The 24,565-nt window shown below is 44.3% G+C and overlaps 2 protein-coding genes across 2 annotated transcripts; both read left to right on the forward strand.

The window, feature by feature from the left end:
- On the forward strand, window positions 1-24,327 carry Gart (phosphoribosylglycinamide formyltransferase, phosphoribosylglycinamide synthetase, phosphoribosylaminoimidazole synthetase). Its single transcript, XM_057765344.1, has 22 exons — window positions 1-76; window positions 3,041-3,224; window positions 3,740-3,835; window positions 4,439-4,613; window positions 6,368-6,479; window positions 7,052-7,120; window positions 7,865-7,990; window positions 9,303-9,390; window positions 9,810-9,895; window positions 10,193-10,361; window positions 11,825-12,056; window positions 14,615-14,709; window positions 14,976-15,085; window positions 15,353-15,551; window positions 17,763-18,014; window positions 18,189-18,341; window positions 19,291-19,497; window positions 20,634-20,753; window positions 22,141-22,271; window positions 22,586-22,727; window positions 23,805-23,920; window positions 24,020-24,327. Exons 2-22 carry the CDS (start codon window positions 3,080-3,082, stop codon window positions 24,209-24,211), a joined length of 3,015 nt encoding a protein of 1,004 aa, XP_057621327.1. The 5' UTR covers window positions 1-76; window positions 3,041-3,079; the 3' UTR covers window positions 24,212-24,327.
- On the forward strand, window positions 15,895-16,959 carry LOC130871753 (FUN14 domain-containing protein 2-like). Its single transcript, XM_057765351.1, has one exon. The coding sequence runs from the start codon at window positions 15,895-15,897 to the stop codon at window positions 16,348-16,350; it is 456 nt and encodes a 151-aa protein (XP_057621334.1). The 3' UTR covers window positions 16,351-16,959.
- Window positions 24,328-24,565: the final 238 nt, after the last annotated feature.

The raw sequence follows: 24,565 nt of genomic DNA on the forward strand, positions 1-24,565 counted from the left end.
AGAGGCCGGCGCGCGCCGGATTCCCCGGGCCAGCTTCCGGCGGGTGCGTGCGGCGGCAGCGTGGCGGGGCTTGCAGGTGCGTGAACCCCTTTGTTTTTAAGCCGGTGCGTGGCTTGCGTTTATGCTTTGGCTTTTGGATTTAACCTCAGCGAGTGGTGCTACTGTCGAGACTGGTTAGCTGGCGGAAAAAGTCATGTGGTCTGCACGGCCTGGAGCGAGGTCGGCCTTGATCTTTCCCGCTTTCTGGTTCTGAGATGGGGCCAGGTTTCCGTGTATCTGTGCCTTTTAAAAACAGACCTGTACATCGATGGGTTTTATCTTTGTCAATAACGGTTTAGCTGGACCACTTTAGTGTTTGGTTTCTACTTTTCTGACAAATCTTTGGGGATGTTTTTACTCGGTTCTTCTATTCTCTCTTTACCTGACTCTTACTTTCACCATAAGCTGCCTTCTAATTAACTGACGCCCAAGAAAATTCTCTCCAGGTCTCCCAGGGAGTAAGGCCCTTGGACTCCGGAGCCCAGGCCCCCATCCCCTCCTAATGTAGGGAGCAGTACTGTTTCACAGATCTGAGTAGTAAATGAAAATTGTCTTCTTGCAATCCTGCTCATAGTCAAACTATACATAAGTTTTATATATATATTGTCTTCAGCTATTTCTAAGACAATGACACATAGAATTGAAGGAAAAGCCTTCCTTTACGTGTAGATGTCTTTCCCATGCCCCACGTGCTTGCAGTGACCCAAGAAGCCGGAAGAAGGCGTTCCATCTGTGGAACCAGGGCTAGGATGTTTGTGAGTCACCATGTAGGTGATGGAGATTAAACCCCAGTCTTCTGCAAGAGTTCTAAGTGCTCTTAACTGATAAGCCACTCACCAGACTGTTTGATTTTACTTTAAATATGTGACCCCAAACTAAAGTATCTATTTAGAATTTACAAACGACAGTTTCCTTTTTCCTGAATTTCTTTGCACACACACCCATGTTTGGTGCTAGAATTTGAACACAAGGCTTTTTTTTTTTTTTTTTTTGAGACAGGGATTATCTGTGTAGCCCTGGCTGTCCTTGAACTCCCAGAGATAGACCTGCCTCTGCCCCCAGAGTGCTGGGATTAAAGGTGTGAGTGACTACTGCCGGCTTCACAAGGCTTTATTCTAAGCAAAAACTATTGCTAAACTCCACTGCCCGTCTTTGTTATTGTTGCTTCTGTTTGTGCAATGACTTGATAGATTGCTTATACCTGAGGTATCAGTTTAGGTAAGCAAAGTCGTATAACAAATTAGCATTTCTTATTTCTGGGTACTTTGTAGTATACGATATTTTAATGTTTATCTTGGTTCATTTTTTTAAAAAACAATCTTTTCTCATTTTACATACCAATCCCAGTTCTCATTCCCTCCTCTCCTCCCGCTTTCTCTTAGAAAATTAGGCATCAATCTACGTCAGGACCCAGCAATACCATTCTTGGGCATATACCCAAAGGATACACACTTATACCACAAAGACATTTGCTCAGCTGAGTTCATAGCAACATTATGTGGAAACAGCTTAGGTTCATAAGACATGGCGTGCATGCTTGCATTTGTTTGATCTCTGTCCCTCTTATTCAAAAAAAAAAAAAAAATCTTAGGACTCACTCCAGAGACAGCGGTAGCAATGTGTCTGAATTGTGGGTCAACCAGGACTCGATAGTGAGACACTGTCTTAAAAGCCTTCTTCCATTTAATCATGGGTGCTCCACCCTAGTGCCCTTACCTAAACCTAATCATTCCCCAGGATCGCTATCTCTAAATACATTAGTTACATTGTTTCCACTAATACCTCACAATATGTATTAAGTATAGCACATGAAGCGGGGAGGGACTCAGCCTAGCAAGAGCTGAACTGCCATTCTTTCCTGAACCTAACTATAATCGTGTCTGCCTCTTTATGGTCATTTGTTTCCAAGTCTAACTTCCAAGTTTCAAGGGCTTTGTTTTTGTTTTGTTTTTGCTGGGATTAAAGGCGTGCGCCACCACCGCCCGGCTAAATCCCAGTTTCTTTTTTTTTTTTTTTTTTTTAATTTATTTATTATGTATACAATATTCTGTCTGTGTGTATGTCTGCAGGCCAGAAGAGGGCACCAGACCCCAATTACAGATGGTTGTGAGCCACCATGTGGTTGCTGGGAATTGAACTCAGGACCTTTGGAAGAGCAAGCAATGCTCTTAACCTCTGAGCCATCTCTCCAGCCCCTAAATCCCAGTTTCTAAAGAATGGACCACTGGGTGAAAATGTGACTTGTATGAAAACATGATTGTGTTAAAATGCCATTTATAAAGTATGATTTCTATAGCCAGGTGTACCTGCCTGTATTCCCAACACTTGGAAGTTGGCTAAGACCAAACGTTTACCATGAGTTTGAGGTTAGCTTGAGCAACATAGTGTGACTTTCTCAAAAACCAAAAGAATGACTAACGACATGGCTGAGCAGTTAAGAGCCTTTGCTACTCTTCCAGAAGACTGGGGTTCAATTACCAGTATCCACATAGTGGTTCACAACCACCCAAATACCAGTACCAGGGGTTCCAACACCCCCTTCTGCTCTCTGTGGACACCAGGTACACCTGTAGTACACAGACATACATACATGGTGACACACACCTTTAATCCTAGAATTTGGAAGGCCAGGCAGATGGATTTCTGTGAGTTCAAAGGCCATTCTGGGCTACAGAAGATCAGTGCAGAAACATTGGTGGATTAAACACCTTTAATCCCAGCCATACAGGAAATATAAATTGGGAGGAGAGAGAGGCTTAGTTTGTGATAGCCCAGCCTTCCCAGCCTTGGCAGAAGTAAGACTTCTCTAGTGGCTTGGCTGCATTGCTTTTCTGGTTGAACCCCAATTTATGTCTCTGGTTTTGTATTATTCATGCTGCACATGCAGGCAAAACCCTGGCACACAGAAAAGATAACAAAATAAAACACCACCAAAAAAGAAAAATTGTGTTTTCTAAAATATATGCATTTTAAAATGTCAACTGTGGTTTTCTTTCTACAGGTTTTATTTTGCTCCTGAATCCCTGCTTTGCAGACAGCAATGGCAGCCCGAGTTCTTGTGATTGGCAGTGGAGGAAGGGAACATACTCTGGCCTGGAAACTTGCACAATCTCTTCATGTCAAACAAGTGTTGGTTGCCCCCGGAAATGCAGGCACTGCCTGTTCTGGAAAGATCTCAAACGCTGGTAATTATGTTTCAGAATAGGAGGTGGTGGTTAATATTTGTTGATAATAAGTGATAGCTCACATATCTATAATAAGGTAGATTTCTGTTTAAAATGTAACATGAATTCTACCTTTGTGTGATAAACATAGTGTATTTTAAGCCTTATGAACCACTGTGACTGAAAAGATAGCAAGTGCCCCATGTAGGTTAAAGGCATTTTATGTGTTATGTTTGAAAGAGTTCCTGAGTACATTCTCTGGGTTTGTCTGTTTACTGTGTGATCAACACTGGTGACTAGAACAGTCGCATTGTTGGTGTTGGGGAGTCACTGAACTGGTTGCAGTGATGGTAGGATACTGAGCTTTGTTTAACCTAATGCATTATTTGGAATATCTCATGGTGAAAATTACTGTACCCACAAAAGCAAAACCAACGATTTTAGTTTTTAATTTCCTTACTAAGAATGGTACTTGTTTTATTTGGTTAGCTGAAGATATTTCTGCACATGTGTGGGTTTATGTTTTCTGTTCACAGCTGTCTCTGTCAATGATCACGCTGTCCTTGCTCAGTTCTGCAAAGATGAGAAGATCGAGTTTGTGGTGGTTGGACCAGAGGCCCCTCTGGCTGCAGGTAAAGTTCATGTCTCAGGGTTACAACATGCTCACTGCCATTAGAAGTTTAGAGAGCACTGGATCCAGGTGTGGGTAGGGATTCCTAATAGTACAATAGACGAGGATCTTTCAGCCCCTGAAAGTTGGTGGGTTCCAGGTTTTGCTTTTACTCCCAGCCTTCAATAATAAAATGAAATAGGGATCAAATCCTGTATTTCTCCTACTCTATTCTAGTGTCTTTAGTAATCTATATTCAATCAGACAAATCCAGATATTCACATAGAACAATTCACTTTTTGCTAGGTCTTTTTTGTTTGTCTGGATGTTTTGTTTTGAAATGAGGTCTAGTTATAGTAATCAAGTTGATCTACAGTTTGTGGGCTCCTACCTCATCCTCTTTGTTAGCTGGGGCTCTAATGCCACATTGCACTGCTCTTTTTGCGTGCCTAGAATCCCCTCTTAGTGATATTCTGCTAGTAAATAAAAGACGGCATGAAAATCTTCAGCTATTATAACTACTAGTTCGCCTGCTCCTTGACTAAATATACATTTAATCATAATTCATGTTCAGTATAAAGCGCTAGACAGACCATGAATCACCTGGATTTGTTTGCTTCTGTAGGGATTGTTGGGGACCTGACCTGTGCAGGAGTACGATGCTTTGGCCCCACAGCACAAGCAGCTCAGTTAGAGTCCAGTAAAAAGTTTGCCAAAGAATTTATGGAGCGACATGGAATCCCAACTGCACAGTGGAGAGCATTCACCAAACCTGAAGATGCCTGCAGCTTTATTATGAGGTGGGTGGAAGGGCAGCCTTTGAAGGACAGGTGCTCTTCTTGTTTGGTTTGTTTAGGTTGGGTTTGTGGTGGTGGTGGTGGTGGGTTTTTTTTACTGTGTAGCCATGGCTGTCCTAGCACTTGCTCTGTAGACCAGGCTGGCCTCAAACTCACAGAGTTCCACCTGCCTCTGCCTGCCAGGCGGTGGTGATACCCATCTTTAATCCCAACACAGGAGGCAAAGGCGGGCAAATCTCTGAGTTTGAGGCAAGGTGGGACTATAGGGTTTAGTAAAAAAAAAAAAAAAAGGAGAAGAAGAAGAAAAAAGAAACACAAAGTTCTTAGGCTTTGACATTGAATCTGTTATGGAAAAGATAACGCTCAATAAAAAATAGCTTCCTTTTTTAACACCATAATAAGAAAGGGTTCTCTAGCACTTGGGAAACAGGCGCTGAAGGATCAGTTCAGAGCCAACTTGGACTACTTGGATCCAGTCTCAAGTCGAAAGGAAATCGAAGCCTAGGATTCTGTACATGCTTCCCTTAAATAATCTTGTAGATTATTTTCTGCTGTCTTGATACATACTGCCCTGCAACTGACAAGCAATGATATGTTATTACAGCAACACGATTTTTTTTTTTTTTTTTTTTTTTTTTTTGGTGTTTTTTCGAGACAGGGTTTCTCTGTGGTTTTGGAGCCTGTCCTGGAACTAGCTCTGTAGACCAGGCTGGTCTCGAACTCACAGAGATCCGCCTGCCTCTGCCTCCCAAGTGCTGGGATTAAAGGCGTGCATCATCACCACCCGGCTCAGCAACAAGAACTGATTCCTGCTTCAGCTTCCCAAGTGCTGGGATAACAGATGTGAGACACCATACCCGGCAGAGTTAACTGAATTTCTAAATGGCTTTTTAGATTTATTTGTTATTTTATGTATATGGGTGTTTCACCTTCACGAATGGTCTGGTGTCCAAAAAAAAAAAAAAAAAAAAAACTTAGAAGAGGGCTTAGATCCCCTAGGATTGGAGTTACAGACAATTCTGAGCTGCCATGTACGTACTGGGAATCGAACCTGGGTACTTTCTCTTCTACATGTGGAAACCGTTTAATCTCTTATTTATTGTGTGTGACCGACTTGACACATACACAGAATCAGAAGACAACTTGTACAAATCAGTTCTCTCCACCATATGGGTTCTTGGAATCAAATTCTGGTCAGCCACCTCGCTGGCCCAAGTTCACTCTTTACTCATTCTTCATCCCACAGGGTTTATTAAACACTGAATATTATTATTATCCTAGTAGCCAGATGCCTTGGGTAAGTGACAGCTCTGTTACTTACTGGATAAACCTCCTTCCAGATCTCCAGTCTTACTTCATTGATTTGTGTATTTCTGGAAACATTCTGTGGGTATCTGCCTGTGTTAGTCTCGAATGGCAATATCTTTTACTTAAGTGAGACTCTCAGATGCATATCTTACAGATTATTTCATATCTGTTCTGTAAATCTGCTTGCTTTTTTAAAGATATTGCTTTTTTGACCTCACTATATGTGACAAAAGCAAAATTGTATGATCAAAATGCTGTACGATCAAAATTATAAAGGGATATATAAGAAAACTTGGCAAGAAACACATTAAATGATACTGGGATAATATTTTTTTCTATATACCTTTCAATTTTGCTGAAACCTACTATTACAAATCACAAAAAAAAATATTTGAATGTTTGCATTGTGGGGGTTTTATTAGATGATTAAAAACTCCCTATCTTCACAGCGCAAACTTTCCTGCTTTGGTTGTGAAGGCCAGTGGCCTTGCAGCTGGGAAAGGGGTGATTGTTGCAAAGAACAAAGAGGAGGCCTGCAAAGCTGTACGGGAGATCATGCAGGTAGGTGATGCTTCTGAGGGGTTCATTGTACTGTGTGTTGTCCGTCTCTAGAAAACAGCTAGTACAGAGCTATGCCAATTCCTGGTTCGTTCTTTTGAAGTAAGTTCTAACATCCTAGTGTCTGCTGCTGAATGGTAAAAAGTCTTTGACCCAAATAACTCCTCACGCATCCATGACAAGAGAGCATTTGTCCTATGTGTCCCAAGTCTTAACAAAAGTAACGCAATGCATGAATACAGTGTCTCTTTCATAATCCATGTCAGTGATTATGACTTAACCTTTTAGAAAAATCTATTTTCACATACATGGTTTTGTATAATTTTTGTAAACCAAACCGTGCATGGTTGTAACCAGGAATAAAGAGTAAATAGTGATTATGAAAGTTTCGGGAATGTGAGTTCTACCTGCTAGCTAGCACATCAAAGACCAGAACAATTCATACATTAAGTCTTCAGAAAGAAGTTACAGTGCTTGTCTACTTCCTGTGTCAAATAGAGCAGTTCTGTACAAGTAATCGGGTAAATGTCAAAAGCTCTAAGATTGATAAAGCCTTTTGTTTCAACTACAATTAGGAAAAGTCTTTTGGAGCAGCTGGAGAAACGGTTGTTGTGGAAGAGTTTCTGGACGGGGAAGAAGTGTCTGTACGTACAGCCCTCTCCTTGCCTTTAACACGCCCCAAAATAGACTCCATTTACTCTGTTAGCATCATCCGAGAACAGGAGCGGTTTTAAAAGAGAATTTATACTCGCTTAGGATTCAAATGAGGAAATGTGTTCTATCTTAATCATCCCCTAGACTAATGGTTCTCAACCTTCCACATGCTGTGTACCCTTTAATACAGTTAGTTCCTCATGTTATGGTGACCCCCAACCAGAAAGTTATTTTCATTACTACTTCATAACTGTAATTTTGCTTCTTATATGAGTCATAATGTAAATATTTGCGTTTTCCAATGGCCTTAGGAGACCCTGTAAAAGGGTCTTTCACTCCCCCATCTCATCATCCCTGGGGTCACTTGTTGAGAACCACTGCCCTAGACACTAGTGAGAATACTTGGGCTTATCCCGTGGAGATTCCATACACTCATGTTTCACATGCAGCTCATTACACAGTGAGTGCTGAAATAGCATTGCCTTGTGTACAGTGTGAGTACCTGGCAGTCTCAGTAGTAGCACGGTTGGTCTTTGTCCAGGGTAGAAACCTGGTATCTCCCTAGGTTGCTATAAATGACATCTCCTTTACCAGCTGAATATCCAAGATCTTCTGGTTCCTGCCATGTGAATGAGGAATTAGTATTCAAGTTTTCTTCAGAAATGAGAGCTTTTCCTGAGTCCTGTTTGACTTTTTACATTTAACCTAAGTGAACTAATCTGTTTTCTCCACAGTGTCTGTGTTTCACTGATGGGAAGACAGTGGCCCCAATGCCTCCAGCACAGGACCATAAGCGATTGCTGGATGGAGATGAGGGCCCCAACACAGGGGGAATGGGAGCCTACTGCCCTACACCTCAGGTACGGTATGCCGTCACTAATGGGCAGTCTGGATGGTCCAAGTGAGAAGTCACCTCTTCGGGTCTCTAATAAGCACTTCTGAAAACCTTTGAGGAGCTAACAGCCAGTCTAAGAAATGGGAACTACAATGGGGTCTGGCTGTACCCTCTCCCAGCTTGTGTGCCCCTGTATTTAATCCCTGAGACCTAGAATTATTCTCTTCCTCTCTGGGTCCAGGGCCCAGCACATAAAACAGATACGTATGTGTAACAAATTGGGATCTAGGACAGGCCATAATTGCAGTCTCTGTGCATGAAACTGACAGGTGCTGTTCCAAACTCTGGGTGGTTTTGTGTGGCCAGCTGCAGTGCTGCACGCCTTTAATCCCAGTGCTTGGGAGGCAGAGGCAGGAGGATCTAAGGAAAAAAAATCTCCATCGTTGAAGTAGAGTGGATTAGCCCTCTAGAAATCATTTTTATTTTTTTTATAAGTTTCATTAACAGTGATTTTTGAGATAACTGTAAACTTAATTTCCACAATAAACTTACAAGCTTCTATGCGTGAATATGTAGGCTTAAAAGTTTGCTTGGAGGGCTGGAGAGATGGCTCAGTGGTTAAGAGCGTTGCCTGCTCTTCCAAAGGTCCTGAGTTCAATTCCCAGCAACCACATGGTGGCTCACAACCATCTGTAATGAGGTCTGGTGCCCTCTTCTGGCCTGCAAGCGTACACACAGACAGAATATTGTATACATAATAAATAATAAATATTTTAAAAAAGAAAGTTTGCTTGGAATATAATATACTAGAAGGATGCAGTAAGGAGCATGAGCATACGAGGAGAGGAGAGAGGTCCTTATTTTCTGCATTATAGCTGAGCTACTTGGGAGGTGCATGTTTGTAGGCCCTGCTGAGGTGAAACGCTGACTGCCACTGATTTACTGACAGGAAGTGAGCGGGCCTGTACTTGACATCATTTGCCGGGCTCAGAGCGTTGCTATTTTGATGAGTTTAGTGAAGAATTAAGGAGAAATGAAAGTAGTCAGGCACAAACATTTGCAGCAAATGTGTTCTTGGATCTGAAATATCTTATCTCCTAGAGTTCTTTCCTGTTCTGTAAAGATAAGGGCCATTGTGATGGTGTTTGTTTTGTTTTGTTTTGAGACAGGGTCTCTTCTATGGCCTTGGCCGTGGAATTCTGTGAACCAGGCTGGTCTCAAACTCACAATCTACCTGCCTTTGCCTCCCAGGTGTTGGGATTAATGGCGTGTACCTCCACATCCAGCCTAACATGATTTTTGTTAATTACATTTAAGTGTTTCTGTGTGTTCCCCAGGTTCCTAAGGATTTGTTACTAAAAATTAAAGACACTATTCTTCAGAGAACAGTAGACGGCATGCAGCAGGAAGGTGTGCCTTACACAGGTAAGCTGGCTGGCTTAAATCATTACGTAGTAATGTTCTACGGTAGCTGGAACTTGTTCTCTTTTTCTACAGCTGTAATCGTATTAAAACATTTAGTATTAGGAGGTTGTAGTCTAGGACTGGGGATATAGCTTGGTTGGTGGAATGCTTGCTTAGCATACCTGAAGCATACCTGAAGGACCATACACTTGGGTGTGGTGGGGCACACTTGTAATTCCAGCAGCTAGGATATGGAGGCAGGAGGATCAGAAGTTCAGGACCATCCTCAACTACAAAATTGGTTCAAGTTCAACCTGAGATACATGAGGCTTTGTTCATCATCTAGGTTTTATAGTTATAATCCACTGTTGTTACTACGTCATTACAGATTCCTCTCTCTCTCTCTCTCTCTCTCTCTCTCTCTCTCTCTCTCAATGAAGGAATTCTCTATGCTGGTATAATGCTGACCAAAGATGGCCCAAAAGTTTTGGAGTTTAATTGCCGTTTTGGTGATCCAGAATGCCAAGTGGGTAACAGTGAATAGAATATTGCCTGGTATGATGCATGTCTTTAATCCCAGTTCTTAGGAGGCAGAGGCAGACAGATCTCTGAGTTCAAGGATGACCTGGGCTACAGAGAGAGACTGTCTCGGATAGTAATAATAGTAGTAATAGTAATAAGTTACTAGCTTTTAGAAGAAAAGCATTGCTTTGTTCCCACAGTTTATTAGTATTGAAATAACTGCTTTTGAGAAACAGTTGGTATAACAATGAATAAAATATTAAAGTTCATCTCTTCTACCATATTAATTCTGTTCTTCCAGGTAATCCTCCCACTTCTTAAAAGTGACCTTTATGAAGTGATTCGGTCCACCTTAGATGGCCAGCTGAGTGCGTCTCTGCCTGTTTGGCTAGAAAACCACACTGCCATAACCGTTGTCATGGCGAGTAAAGGGTATCCTGGAGCCTACAGCAAGGGTGTGGAGATAACAGGTGAATAGCAGTGATTAAGAGGTTGGGTTACAATGGAACAGGTGCCTGTGCCTGTTGAGGGTCTGAAGCCATCAGACCCTTGAGAGACTTAGTGTATCTGCCATTGATGTCCTTTCCTGCACCAGGAACCGTGAGTAACCTCGTCAGGTTTCCAGAATAATCCCTTTGCAGCCTTGCACTTCCACCTTCCCAGAGTCTGGATGGTAGTCGGCACGGTTAGCAGCAGTTGGATTTTAAGCGCACAAGCTCTACTTGGTGCAGTTTGGCTCGTTAGTGAACAGCATGCCAGATTGTGGTTTCTGCCGCAGAATTCAAGGTTGAAAGGTTACCGGGGTTTTTTTTGGTGTTGGGGGGGGGTGTTGTTTTTTTGTGGGTTTTCAAGACAGGGTTTCTCTGTTACAGCCCTAGCTGTCCTGCAACTAGCTCTGTAGTAGACCAGGCTGGCCTCAAACACAGAGATCCTCCTGCCTCTGCCTCCACCGCCCATAAGGTGCTTAGATGGCAGTAAGTCTGTTTATAAATGAAGATGAAGTGCCAGCTCAGTTGTGCACACAGACAAAGGCCTCCGTGGTCCCCCAGCACACTGTAGTGCAGCCTTTACTAGTGATCCATAGTGTTTGCTTCAAGAACTTTATTCTCCTGCCCAGAAAAGATAAGAATCTCAGTCATCTCTGTCAAGAATTGTTTGCTTTTGAAAAGGAATGGAGAAATGAGATTGAACCAAGAGCCTCTGTACTGCTGAAATTTCCCCTAGGAAGTATAATAGTGATTCTAGTAGAGCAGTATTGGACATGCCCAGCGGGCATCAAGTTATGTGTTGGGTGGCGCTGTTGTCAGACCCCTCAGGGAACCTGGGTGACACTTTACCACACCAGGGGCTGTGAGGAGAAGGGGATAGGAGACCGCGGTGTGGCAGGCAGCGAGGCTATCTCGCATGTTACAGAGTCTAGGGCTCTTTTAAACCTCTTGTGAAGAGAAAGGAACTCTACAACTCCCCTCCCTCACTGAACCTATCTATGGCTTTTCTCTTTTTCTCACTCCCCAGAAATAGGAATTTTTAAAATAGGACCACAACCCAGGATGAAATGTTTCTTTATTTTTTTTTTATTTTTTAATTTTTATTTTATTTTTTTTTATTTTTTGATTTTTCGAGACAGGGTTTCCCTGTGGTTTTGGAGCCTGTCCTGGAACTAGCTCTTGTAGACCAGGCTGGTCTCGAACTCACAGAGATCCGCCTGCCTCTGCCTCCCAAGTGCTGGGATTAAAGGCATGCGACACCACCGCCCAGCAGGATGAAGTGTTTCAATCTTTGTTGCAGGGCATGACGATTTATGCCTTTAATCCTGGGACTTGAAGGCAGAGCAGGGGCAGGTGGATCACTGAGTTTGAGGCTAGCCTGGTCTACATAGTGAAGACCATCTCAGAAAAACAACACCCATTTTGTTAACTGTGCTTGTTTGCAGGGTTTCCTGAGGCCCAAGCTTTAGGACTCCAGGTATTCCATGCGGGCACTGCTCTTAAAGATGGCAGAGTGGTGACCAGCGGGGGCAGAGTCCTCACGGTAACTGCCGTCCAGGAGACTCTTGAGTCAGCCCGTGACAAAGCCAGGAAAGGCCTTGCTGCCATAAAGTTTGAGGGCGCAGTTTATAGGAAGGACATTGGCTTCCGTGCTGTAGCCTTCCTCCAGCGGCCCAGGTAAATAAGGGGCAAGGTTCAGAACTGGCCTATGTGGCTGGAGATATTCTCTAAGTCTATGCTGTCATTCGGTGTTCTGTCCGTGGAGCTGACTGGATCTTTGTTTGTATTTTGTTTGAATCTTAATTTATTTATAGGCTGAGACAAGGAGGGCTCAAATTTGAGAGCAGTCTATTCTAAGGCTTTTCATGTCTGCCCCACCCCAATCCCCCAAAAAAACTAATCAAAGCAATATTTGAATAAATGGGAAACTCTTCTTGGCAATTCCTTATCTTTGAAAATTTGTCAAGATTATAATGACGAAGACTGTTAATCCTTGAGTCATTATGTAGTTAAACATTCTTGAGCTTGAATCACAGTTCCTGGTTTGTCCCTTTATCTATTACTTGAATGTATTTTTAATTACTGATTCATTTATTAACAAATATTTCCTTATAAAATAAATAAACTTGGTTGCCACATGAGTGTTTTGATTTTTTAAAAACAATTACATAATATCACATTTTTATTTAGTTCTTCAGTGGGTGTGTATGTGTATGGTGTGAGTGTTTTGCCTACACGTATGTGCACCACATGTACTTGGTACCCTCAGAGATCATGGACCTGGGCTTAGGGATGGTTGTGAGCCACCATGTGGATCCTGGGTACCAAGCCCTCATCTGGAAGAGCCACAAGTGTTCCTAACCACTGAGCCATCTCAAAAAAAATAATTTTTAGCAGCTTAAGCTATAGCATGAGTGAAAGGCAGGTTTTTAACCCTTCTGTACATATATTACACTAAATCCTGTGCCAGCTCGTGGAAGTTCTCTACCTTCAGAGACTGAAATGTGGTTTGGTTTTTGGGTTTGGTTTGGTTTTGTCTTTTTAGACCAAGTCTCACTGTGACACCCTGCCTAGCCTAGAATTGACAGAGATCCAATGGCCTGTGCCACTATGCCTAACAAGGAACTTAAATCTTGGTTGGTTGGTTTGGTTTTTTTTGAGGCAGGGTTTCACTGTGTATCTACTGACTGTCCTGGAACCAGCTCTATAAACCAGGCTGGCCTCGAACTCCAGAAATCCAGAAATCTGCCTGCCTCTGCCTCCCGAGTGCTGGGATTAAAGGCGTGTTCCACCACTTAAATCTTATCTGAGTTCTTCAAGGTAAAGAGAATGAAATGTCAAGATGCTAGTCGTTAACCTGCAGGGCATTGTGTCCTGTGTGAGAGTGTCCCTGAACTGCAGGCGCTGAGCTGGTTATCAGTCCTCTCAAGTGCTCTAGCAGCTCAGCTTCACTGCAGAGAGACTAGTAAGTTCACAGTGCCATTCACAAACTTGATTCCTATGAGACACAGTTTTGTGCTTTTATAAAGCAATATTCATCATGTTTGTGCTTTTATAAAGCAATATTCATCATGTTTCTGTGGCCCTCAGCAACGAGAAAACTGATAACTGATACCCTGGTACAGTAAGAACACTTTTTTTAGGGATGTTTTTACAAAATTTTAACAATCCTAATTCCTTTTGCTTTATTTGGTTTGACATTTCATTCCTACTCAAACTGAAGTTAGCCTGAGAATGGATGTGGTTAAAAAAAAAAAAAAGAAGAAAAACTGTTTAAAAGTAGAAGGGGGCCAGACAAGGTTCTTGTCTATAATGTCAGCACTGGGGAGGTTGAAGCTGCCATATTGGGAGTTTGAGGCCATTTGAGCTACATAGAGACAGAGGTCTGCATGTGAGGGCCAGGAATGGAGAGGTCCCGTGTGATGGACACAGAAATTCCCATTTTACCTGGTGAGCACAAGGGGTGTTAATGATGGCAGTGCCAAATTGTGCCATTCAGTTAATACACTTAAAGATGGCTGCAATGGTAAATTGGGTGCATATTTTATACAGCTGAGAAAAAGTTCACAGCAGGTGTGGCTGTGCACATCTGTTAACTCCAGGTCAGCTGGGAAGGAGGAGAAGCCGGTTCAGTTACCTGTGCCTCCTTAGAACACTTCCATCTGAGTGTGCGGGTGGGTGCGGGCTCTGATTTAAAACATTCTGAGCAGGTTACTAGATATGAATACCAGATGAAATGCCTTCTGCTATTTTTTTCTCTAGGAACTTGTGTATATGTGTGTGTGTGTGTGTGTGTGTGTTTAGACATGTGGTTATATGCAGGTGTGGGTCTGATGATTCTGAAGAGCATCTTGACTCTTCCACCTTATCCTTTGAGAGAGGGTCTGTCCGTCAAACCCGGCTCCCTGGCCTGGCTAAACTCTAACCGGCTTGTTTGGGGGTTCCCTATATCTACTTTCCCAGGCCACAATTACAAGCAGGCAGCCATAGCCATCCAGCATTTCTATGGCAAGTGCTGAGCCATTTCCCTCGCCCTTTCGTGTGTTTTTTGTTTGTTTTGTTTTGTTGGAGATAATATTTTGCCTTCCTGGGTGTGGTGGTGCATGCCTTGAATCCCAGCAGAGGCAGGGGCAAGCAAATCTGTGAGATACAGGACAGCCTGAACACATAGACCCTCTCAAACAGTAATAATTTTCCTGGCATTGAGGAAATTAGTTTTCATTTCATTTCCTTAGGGGCCTGACTTACAAGGAATCTGGGGTAGACATTGCAGCCGGAAATATGCTGGTTAAGAAAATTCAGCCTTTAGCAAAAGCCACCTCCAGACCAGGTAATTAGACCCTGTACTCTGAATAGAATAGCAGTATTGGGGATTGATTTGGGCCTTACATTTAGCTGAGGGACGTCTTTCAAATTATTGTTGGACGTCCTCTAAGTCGTTAAGTCTCAGTCGGGTCTGTGGGCACGTGGGGCTCTTCTGCTCTCAGCGCTAACATCATGCAGTCCATATCCTAGCCATTGTCGGGAGAACAGCTGGGATATTCACATTGACCTCATCAGTTAAAATCAGCAAGTAACTCGTTTCTTGTCCAACAGGCTGCACTGTTGACCTTGGAGGCTTTGCTGGTCTTTTTGATTTGAAAGCAGCTGGTTTCAAAGATCCTCTCCTGGCGTCTGGAACAGATGGTGTTGGGACTAAACTGAAGGTAATCGGACACTTGTGATTACAGGCTTTGTGAAGGAGAACGGGGAATTTGCCTGCCAAATGGTTTCTCTGTTTATCAAATAGCCATTTCTTCCTAACAACATACATGTGCTCAAAAGAGCCCTGGCAACCATTTGTTGTAACCGTATAGCTCAGGTACACATTTTAAACAATAGTGTTCGAGTTCCAGTGGTTGGAAGAAGAAAAAGGGGCACTGTATAACTTGTCTTTGGCCTGAGGTGTTCTGTCAGCTGTTTATATCCTGCAGATCGCCCAGCTGTGCAATAAGCATGGCTCCATCGGTCAGGATCTGGTCGCAATGTGTGTAAACGACATCCTCGCACAGGGAGCTGAGCCCCTCTTCTTCCTCGATTACTTTTCCTGTGGAAAGCTCGACCTCACTACGACTGAAGCTGTTATTGCTGGAATTGCTGGAGCCTGTAGACAAGCTGGCTGTGCTCTCCTGGGTATGGACCCTTTGACCCACGGGCCCTCTACTGCCGGTTGGTCATGTAGAACTAAAATGTGATTTCTGCTGTGGCTAGTGAGGGAGACTTTACATGAACAGACAGGAAAACAAGATGTAGATAAAACTACCTGCATTCCTCCCAGACTCCTGAACTGCCGGGCTGGCTTACCTTTCTCCTCTGTCCGTCTCCCTGTTCCTCAAGAGCCTCACTGGGTGGGCTTAGGGCTTTTTCCTCCTAAGTGGGCCTAAAACAGGGGAGATGTGCACCTGGAATTGCGCATGTCCGACTATGCTTTCCCTCAGAAGTGACATAAAGAGCTCGCCATACGAGTTCCCCCGAAATGGCCGCCACAAGTAAAGGAAACTTTGATGGAAAATTTGAGGTACTGGATCTTGCAGAATTTACTAAAAAGCAACCATGGTGGCGTAAGCTGTTTGGGCAGGAATCTGGGCCATCAGTTGAAAAGTATAGTGTAGCAACCCAGCTGTTAATTGGAGGTGTTACTGGATGGTGCACTGGTTTCGTATTCCAGAAAGTTGGAAAATTGGCTGCAACAGCTGTAGGAAGTGGATTCTTTCTACTCCAGCTGGCAAACCATACTGGGTATATCAAAGTTGACCGGCAACGAGTAGAGAAAGACATGAAAAAAGCCAAAGAGCAGTTGAAGATTCGTAAGAATAACCAAATACCAACTGAGGTCAAGAGCAAAGCTGAGGAGGTTGCGTCATTTGTAAAGAAGAATGTTCTAGTAACTGGAGGATTTTTTGGAGGCTTTTTGCTTGGCATGGCATCATAAGAAATACAACTTCACTACATTGTTTTTTATTTCTTTTTTTTTCTTGCCAGCACCTTCTGCACTTAAACGTAGGACAATCAGCACTCCTCTTGTTCCTCTTGTCCTGTACCTTTCTCCCTGTTGTGGCAAATCTGAATGGCTTCCATAGGCTTCTCCTGGTACAAAGTTAATACAGGCCTTCTCATAAGTTTGACGTGTTGGAAAAGACAGTAGATGTTGACTCTCCCAGTATATGCCTCATGACTTGATCAATGAGTAGCTTAGTAAAAATGTTTCCTTTTGAGAAAAAGACAAGATATCCTGGGTAAATTAGGAGCATGGGGGTCATGGCAGAGGGTAAAAGGGAAAGAGGGGAGGTATGCAGGAGGGTATAGAAAAATGTATAATGCAGTAAAAACAATAAAAAAAAGTGAAAAAGAAAAGAAAAAGAGTGACATAAAGAATCAAATGTGACTTGGCTTTCGTGGCCAACCATATATGCAGATGGGGGTTAGCTGTTCCTTCTAGTGCAGGTCAAGCTTGCACAGTCCTGCGATGCCTGCAGTCCTAGCACTTGGCAGCGGGAGCAAGATTACCGAGAGTTTGAACCAGCCTGGGCTGTATAGCAAGACTCTTGTCTCAGTGGAAGAACATGCACAACTGTATCTGTAGACAAATCAGATCCCAAGGCCAAAAGTTGCCTTTCACCTGTTGGTTGGTTTTCATTTTTTGAGACAGGATTTCTCTGTATAACAGCCCTGGCTGTCCTAGACCTCAATTTTATAGACCAGGCTGGCCTTGAGCTGATAGGGCTGGAATTAAAGACAAGCCCCACTATCCCTGAGCACAGTACAGTTTCTAGGTTGGAGTCTGCTGCCTCCCTGTGTTGTGTTTTCATGTGATGTGGGTGTAGCACTGTGCTGGTGATGTGGTGTGTGACCACTTGGAGTGGGCAGTTCTGTGCTGTTATTATCACTAGGCTGGAGACAGGAAGTTAAGAGCATTTGCTGCTCTTCCAGAGAATGTGGGTTTGGTTCTGAGAGCCCACATGGCAGTTCACTGTAACTCCAGTTCCAGGGGATCCAATGTCCACTGGTGCCAGATATATACATGATACATGCAAGCAAAACATTCATGCACATAAAATATCAAATCATTTTGAAAGCACTTATGAAATCACACTGTTGTAGACATGTTGTTAAGTCCAGCTGAGCCTTGGCATACCAGAATCGAGGTCTGAAGACCATGTGGCCTACAGAGGTGTCCTTCATCACTGTGCACCATTAGTACTGTCGCTAGATGTCAGCCAGCACATCGAGTACGGGATAGAGCTACACATTGGTTGTACTGGTTGTTGATGGTACGTGTAGCTTCTGTCACTGTTTAACCAGATTCGTGAGGATCACAGGATGTCTCTGTCCTTGTCTCGCCAGGTGGAGAGACCGCAGAGATGCCCGACATGTACCCTCCTGGCGAGTATGACCTCGCTGGGTTTGCTGTTGGCGCTATGGAGAGGGATCAGAAACTCCCTCAGCTAGACAGGATTGTCGAAGGGGATGTTATTGTTGGGGTAGCCTCATCTGGTCTTCACAGCAATGGGTTTAGCCTTGTGAGGAAGATTGTGGCGAGGTCTTCTCTCCAGTACTCCTCTCCGGCGCCTGACGGATGTGGCGACCAGACTTTAGGTAAACTGACTCTTGCTGTCCTGCCTGGAAATGTCTGAGCAACTACCGCAGGGGAAATCGATTACCTGAAATGGAAGGATGCAAGGTCACAGTCTTCGTCCATTTCAGAATTGTTTTTATGTTTGGGTTTCGAATGTATGGGCTAAATTTTTGTCTTATCTCTCCAATCCCCAGGGGACTTGCTTCTAACGCCAACCAGGATATACAGCCATTCGCTGTTGCCTGTCATACGGTCAGGACGTGTCAAAGCCTTGGCTCACATTACTGGAGGTGGATTGCTGGAAAACATCCCCAGAGTTCTTCCTCAGGAGCTTGGAGTAGATCTAGGTAAGCTAACCAAAGGAAATTTCTAATTTAAAAAAGAAAAAAAAAATGGTGATGGGGAAAAAATACATGTACTGTGGGTAGTGGATGCTCGTGTGTTTCTGCATAGGGATACCGCGTTGTTTTGGATTTGAGACAACTATTGGTTTCTCGGTGTGGCCCTGCCCGTCCTGAAGCTAACTCTGTAGACCAGGCTGGCCTTAAACTCACAGGTATCTGCCTGCCTTGGCTAGGATTAAAGGCGTGCACCACCACTGTCCAGTGCAGCCTGCCTTCTCTCTTCACCCAGGACCACCTTCCCACTTCAGTGGCACCGCAGGCACTCGGTGATCTGGCCTCCCACCAGCTTGCTGATTGGCAAGTCTTTGGAGGCGTCGATCACTTTAGCTGGTGTCAAGTTGATAACAGTAATCTGACAAGCCGCATTCTCTTTCTTTATAGACATTCTAAATAATTCAGTATAGTTTTTGTAAATCAAATCTTATAACTTGTACATTTAAAAAATTGTCCATGTTACTTTTTATTATTGAGGAATTCTGTGGCAGTGTTTGTAAATAAGCCTCTACCTGATGCTAGTGTAAGAGTTGTAGTGTGTTGCTCGTGACAAAGGAGGAGCTAAGTCAGCTTAGAACCTATATTTTAGAAGAAATTAAAGGAACCAGGTATATATCAGAAAGCTCCCTCTAGCAGAACTGCCTCTGGGTAGTTCTACGTGGTATTTAGGGTACAGCTTGTCATCACTAAGACCCAGTAAACATTTACAAAAGGTGGCATGCCCGTCTCTGTGGTAGTAAGCCATTAGGAGGTTCTAAATATCCAGTAAAGTCTCGTACTGACAACAATCTCAGAGGACTGGTTACTCTTCACAGAAGAGCAGAGTTCGGCTACCACTCACTTTTGTGTTCTCTGTATGGGACAATAGATTGATCGGGCAACTCTTGCTTATTTTGAGATGCTGGCACCTGGAGGATCCCCAAGGTCTTTTCATGGTTACAGCAGGAAGGACAGCTCTCTGAAGAAGAAATGGCCAGAACTTTCAACTGTGGGGTTGGAGCTGCCTTGGTGGTGTCTAAGGACCAGGCAGACCAGATTCTGCTTGACATTCGGCAGCGCCAGGAGGAAGCCTGGGTGATAGGCAGTGTTGTGACATGTCCTAAAGGTAATAACTCCGTGTGGCTTTTTTGTTTCTTTTTGTTGTTGTCGTTATTGTTTTTTAAGACAAGGTTTCTCTGTAGCTTTGGAGCCTGTCCTGGAACTAGCTTTTGTAGACCAGGCTGGCCTCGAACTCACAGAGATCCTCCTGCCTCTGCCTCCCAAGTGCTGGGATTAAAGGCGTGCGCCACTACCCCCTGGCCTTATTGGCTTTTAGGTTTAGCCATTGACATAGCATCGAGGTATTATGACTCATCTGCCCTGCAGCCAGGATACAGCTGCTTCTGGAACTCTTTGATCTCTCTTGGCAATGTCCACCGACCGATGCTTGCACACCCTGGCCAGTTGTGTGTGTTGGTCAGGACCCTGTCAGAAGTGCGAGCATTTGACAAGGTGACAGAGATCCACTCAGATAGCTAACAATGATGGTCGGTGCTTGTTGACCTTGCTTTTGCCTTTCTACTCTCTGTTGCGTGGGTTTCATTTTCAAGCAGGTTTCCCAGTGCTGAACACTAACCCCTTAGGTTCACACTACAGTAAGAAGCTGTCCCTTTCTCCAAACAGCAAGCATCTTAGTCTTGCAAAGCCTCCTGGGTCGCATGTCTCCCAGGAAGCCAGGGGGTCATAGCAGCAGGTAAATGGGCTTGCTAGTGGGTTGGGTTGGGGAGAACACAGAGAGGAAGCATTTTCTATGGCTGTGCTTCAGTGCACTGGTGTGTTCTCCAACTCCTAGCTGAAACAGTCATCCCGTGTGGCCACCTCCAGTATGTTCTTAAAAGTGAGAAATGGTCAACGTTATTAGCCTGGTATTTTAGTTCCTGTCTGTCTTACTTTGAGAATAAAATACAATAAAGTTTTCTTAAGATATTTTTCTTTTTTTTTTTAAAGATTTATTTATTTATTATGTATACAACATTCCTTCCATGTATGCTTGTATGCCAGAAGAGGGCACCAGATTTCATTATAGATGGCTGTGAGCCACCATGTGGTTGCTGGGAATTGAACTCAGGACCTCTGAAAGAGCAGTCAGTGCTCTTAACCTCTGAGCCATCTTTCCAGCCTGATATTTTTCTATTATTGCTATTAATTCATTGTTTTTGTTTTTGTTTTTTTTACCTTTTTATGCATATAATTGAAATGAAGATTCCCCTCGTGTCAGAGTCAAGAATTTGATTGAAACCATGCAAGTAAATGGGTCAGTGGTGTCAAATGGCTTCCTGAGAAGTAAGAAGGCCAGAGTGGCTGTCTTAATATCTGGAACAGGTAAAGTATGACTTCTCCGTACCACAGAACTTAGAGCTCTCCCCGCGCCCTCCAGCACCTCACATAGTAAGGACACAGAAAGGGCAAACTGGTGGCTAGCCTGGCCTCTTTGCACTTGGGGAGGCAGCGGCAAGCAGATTCCTGAATTTAATTCCAACCTCTACATAGTGAGTTCCAGGCCAGCCAGGGCTACACAGTGAGACCCTGCCTCAAGGGGGGGGGGGGGGGGGGGAGAAAAACATAACATGGTAGAAAGGTGGTTCAACAGTTGAGGGTACTTGCTGCTCTTGCAGCGGACCTGGGTTCTAGTCCCTGCAACCACATAGTTACTCACAACATCCCTAGCTCTGACTCCTGGGCATCTGACACCCTCTTCTGAGCTGGGTACCAGGCACAGGCACACACTTAGTGCACATACATAATAAGCAGACAAAACACTCATACACAATTTTTTTTAATCTTAAAACGAGCCAAGCAGTGGTAGCGCACACCTTTAATCCCGGCGCTCAGGAGGCAGAGGCAGACGGATCTCTGTGAGTTCAAAGCCAGCCTGGTCTACAGAGTGAGCTCCAGGATGGCTAGGGCTGTTGTTGCACAGAGAAACCCTGTCTTGAAGAAAGCGGGGGGGGGGGGGGTGGAAGAAGGAAGAGCCCCCCCCCCCCCCCGTTGTGTACCATATCTTTTTTTTTTTTTTTTTTTTTTTTTTTGTTTTGTTTTTTTGGTTTTTCGAGACAGAGTTTCTTTGTAGCTTTGGTGCCTGTCCAGGAACTAGCTCTTGTAGACCAGGCTGGCCTCGAACTCCCAGAGATCCGCCTGCCTCTGCCTCCCGAGTGCTGGGATTAAAGGTGTGCGCCACCACCGCCCGGCTTGTACCATATCTTGATGGGTGAGAAAACTTAAAAGTTAAAATAGTAATTATGGTGTTCACCTTGTGTATGTTCTTAAAGGTGAAAAGTAGTAAATATTTTTAACCTGGTAGTTTAGTTCCTGTCTGTCTTTCAGAATAAAATGCAGTATTCTAAAGTTGTTTTTATCTAAAGTAAGAGCCCTGGGTCTGAGACATTGTACTCTATCAGACGGCTATAGCATAACTCTGCTTTTGGAACTCACCCTGTAGCCCAGCTGGCCTGGCCTCAGCCATTCTAGTGCAGTGTTTAGTAGTGACCCCTCCCCCGCTCATGAACACACAGATAAACTGTGCTGTTGAAGGCCCCTGAGTGTTTCTTTAGATCCTAGTCCAGTGCCATGGCTGCTTTGCAGGATCCTCTTTGAGTTGACTGTAATTTAGGTTCACGTTTATGATAAAGCGAAGCGGCCCTTCTGAGGAGTGAGGGCATTGTGAGGGGCCGAGCTTCTGGGCATGTGCTCACTCTTTCCTGGTTTTCAGGGTCCAACCTCCAGGCTCTCATAGACAGCACTCGGGATCCAAAGAGCTCCTCACACATTGTTGTTGTCATCTCCAACAAAGCTGGGGTTGCTGGCTTAGAAAAAGCAGAAAAGACTGGCATTCCCACCAGAGTGAGTCAGCACAGAGAACGGGCTGCGTCTGGCTGTGGGGTGGTTTGCTTTGTGGTGCGGGCTGTTCGACCTGGAACCGCAGCAGCAGCCGCTGCACACTCGGCCAAAATGCATACTCTGCTTCCACAGTGTGTGTGGTTGTGTAATCCTGGAACTTCCCGTTTGGGGTGGGTGCTGGGTTTGCTCTTCTCCATCCTGCCTGTTATTCAGCCAGCCCTCCCGTGGATCCATCTTCACCACTGACTTGTAGTCTCTGTAAAGGTTGTATTTAAACTTGGTAACTGAAAAAATTTACTTCTCTTTTCCTGTTACAGGTGATTAATCATAAATTATATAAGAACCGTGTTGAATTTGACAATGCTGTTGACCTCGTCCTTGAAGAGTTCTCTGTAGACGTGGTCTGTCTTGCCGGGTTCATGAGGATTCTCTCTGGCCCATTTGTCAGGAAATGGGATGGTAAGCAGGAGTCATGGACAATAAATGGACTCCGGAGTAATCAGCTTTCCAAGACTGCCCTCATAATGAAAGATTTTAACGTGGGCTTATTAGCTCCCTCTGTTTTGACTGAGAGATGCCCAGCTCACTGAGCTGTTGGCTGCTGTCACTGATCACTCCCGATACTGCAGAGACCACTTCACTATGAACGGAGTATCGGGAAGACAAGAGAAAGTGATGCTCAGTCCACCCCTGCAACCTGAGCTGGGAGGACTGCAAGTTCAAGGCCAGCCTGGTCCTATAGGACACAATTCTCAAAAACAAAGTAAAGGAAGAGGAGAGAAAGGAGGGGGGAAAAAAACTGTGTATCCCAGATGAAGAAAGCTGGGCAGATATCAGCCTTAATGTAATGCATTTAAGGCCAGGTTGGAATATATAATGAGACCCTGTCCCTAAAAACCAAGAGCTAGTGGTGGGTGGAGAAATTCTCAGTGATTGAGAGCACTTGTTACTCTTAGAGGACTTGGATACAGTTCCCAGCCCCGTAACAAGCTCACAGCCATCTGTACCACCATTTCCAGGGGGCCCAACACCCTCTTCAGGCACCATTCATGATGTGCAGGTGTAATTGCACACTAAACACAAACCAGTGGCTGGGAGTTTGGTTCCCTGGTAAAGCACTTATCTACCTGGCATGTACAGGGCCCTGGTTTCAAACCTTGTACCACAGAGAGGACGATAAAGGTTCATGCTCTCCTATATAACACACGGACAGAAGGTAGCAAGGAAGGCGTTGTCTACCATCTGTTGTACCTTTTTTGGTTTACTATGTGTGCATGGGGTGGTAGGGCTATCTCATGCTTGTGTAGTTGGAGGACAGTGTGTAGGACTCCATAGGTCCTGGGAATTGAACTCAGATCATCAAGCCTGGTGGCAGGCACCTTTACCCCTTCTTCCTTTAGAGCTCTGACCACATCCCATTGTCATTCTTCTGTACATGTTTGGGCATCTCCCCCAGTTGGTTCTCTAAGCACTTGTTCCTTTAACTTTAGAATAAACAAGATCTAAAATTTCTGACCACTGTCTTTTGCTTTCTAGGTAAAATGCTCAACATCCACCCATCCTTGCTCCCTTCTTTCAAGGGTTCAAATGCTCATGAGCAAGTCCTGGAAGCTGGAGTCACAGTTACCGGGTGTACTGTACACTTTGTGGCCGTGAGTATGCCTTTTCCTACAAACTTTTGCCTCTGGTGTCTGGATGCAGACTGCACTGGCTAAAAAGCAAGGTTTGAAAATATCTGCTTCCTTCTCCAGGAGGATGTAGATGCCGGACAGATCATCCTACAAGAAGCTGTCCCTGTGAAGAGGGGTGACACTGTTGCCACTTTGTCTGAGCGAGTCAAAGTAGCAGAGCATAAAATCTTTCCCGCAGCCCTCCAGCTGGTGGCCAGCGGGGTCGTGCGGCCTGGAGAAGACGGCAAGGTCCACTGGGCCAGGGAGCAGTGAGGCCGCCTGGTTCAGGAAGTGGTACCTTTTCATCACGGTCTTGGCCCAAACTAAAATAGCTGCTATCAAAAAGACTTTAACTCTTACCTGTTACCATTTTTTAATAAACAGATTCATTAAAAAGAAAACTTTTTAGCCTTTTTTAAGACATCCAGAAGTGGTAGGGTCTAAGACGTGCACAAGAAACCACTCAGCTTAGTGCCTGCTTTGTTTTTCTGCTCCTAGAGCTTCCTGAACAAGCAGTGGTCACACACACCCAGCCCAAAGGCAGCAGCCATCCTTGACTGCTGAGCAGCTTGTGTACTGCGACAAGAGTCCACTCTGCACAGCTGGAGCCTTTGGTACCTAGAGACG

This window comes from Chionomys nivalis, chromosome 3, assembly GCF_950005125.1.
Source record: "Chionomys nivalis chromosome 3, mChiNiv1.1, whole genome shotgun sequence".
Classification (NCBI taxonomy): Eukaryota; Metazoa; Chordata; class Mammalia; order Rodentia; family Cricetidae; genus Chionomys; species Chionomys nivalis.

Coding starts and splice junctions, on each gene's coding strand:
- Gart (XM_057765344.1), top strand. CDS start 3,080: ATGGCAGCCCGAGTTCTTGTGATTGGCAGTGGAGGAAGGGAACATACT. Junction 4,614..6,367: donor GCCTGCAGCTTTATTATGAG/GTGGGTGGAAGG, acceptor CTATCTTCACAG/CGCAAACTTTCCTGCTTTGG. Junction 6,480..7,051: donor CTGTACGGGAGATCATGCAG/GTAGGTGATGCT, acceptor AACTACAATTAG/GAAAAGTCTTTTGGAGCAGC.
- LOC130871753 (XM_057765351.1), top strand. CDS start 15,895: ATGGCCGCCACAAGTAAAGGAAACTTTGATGGAAAATTTGAGGTACTG.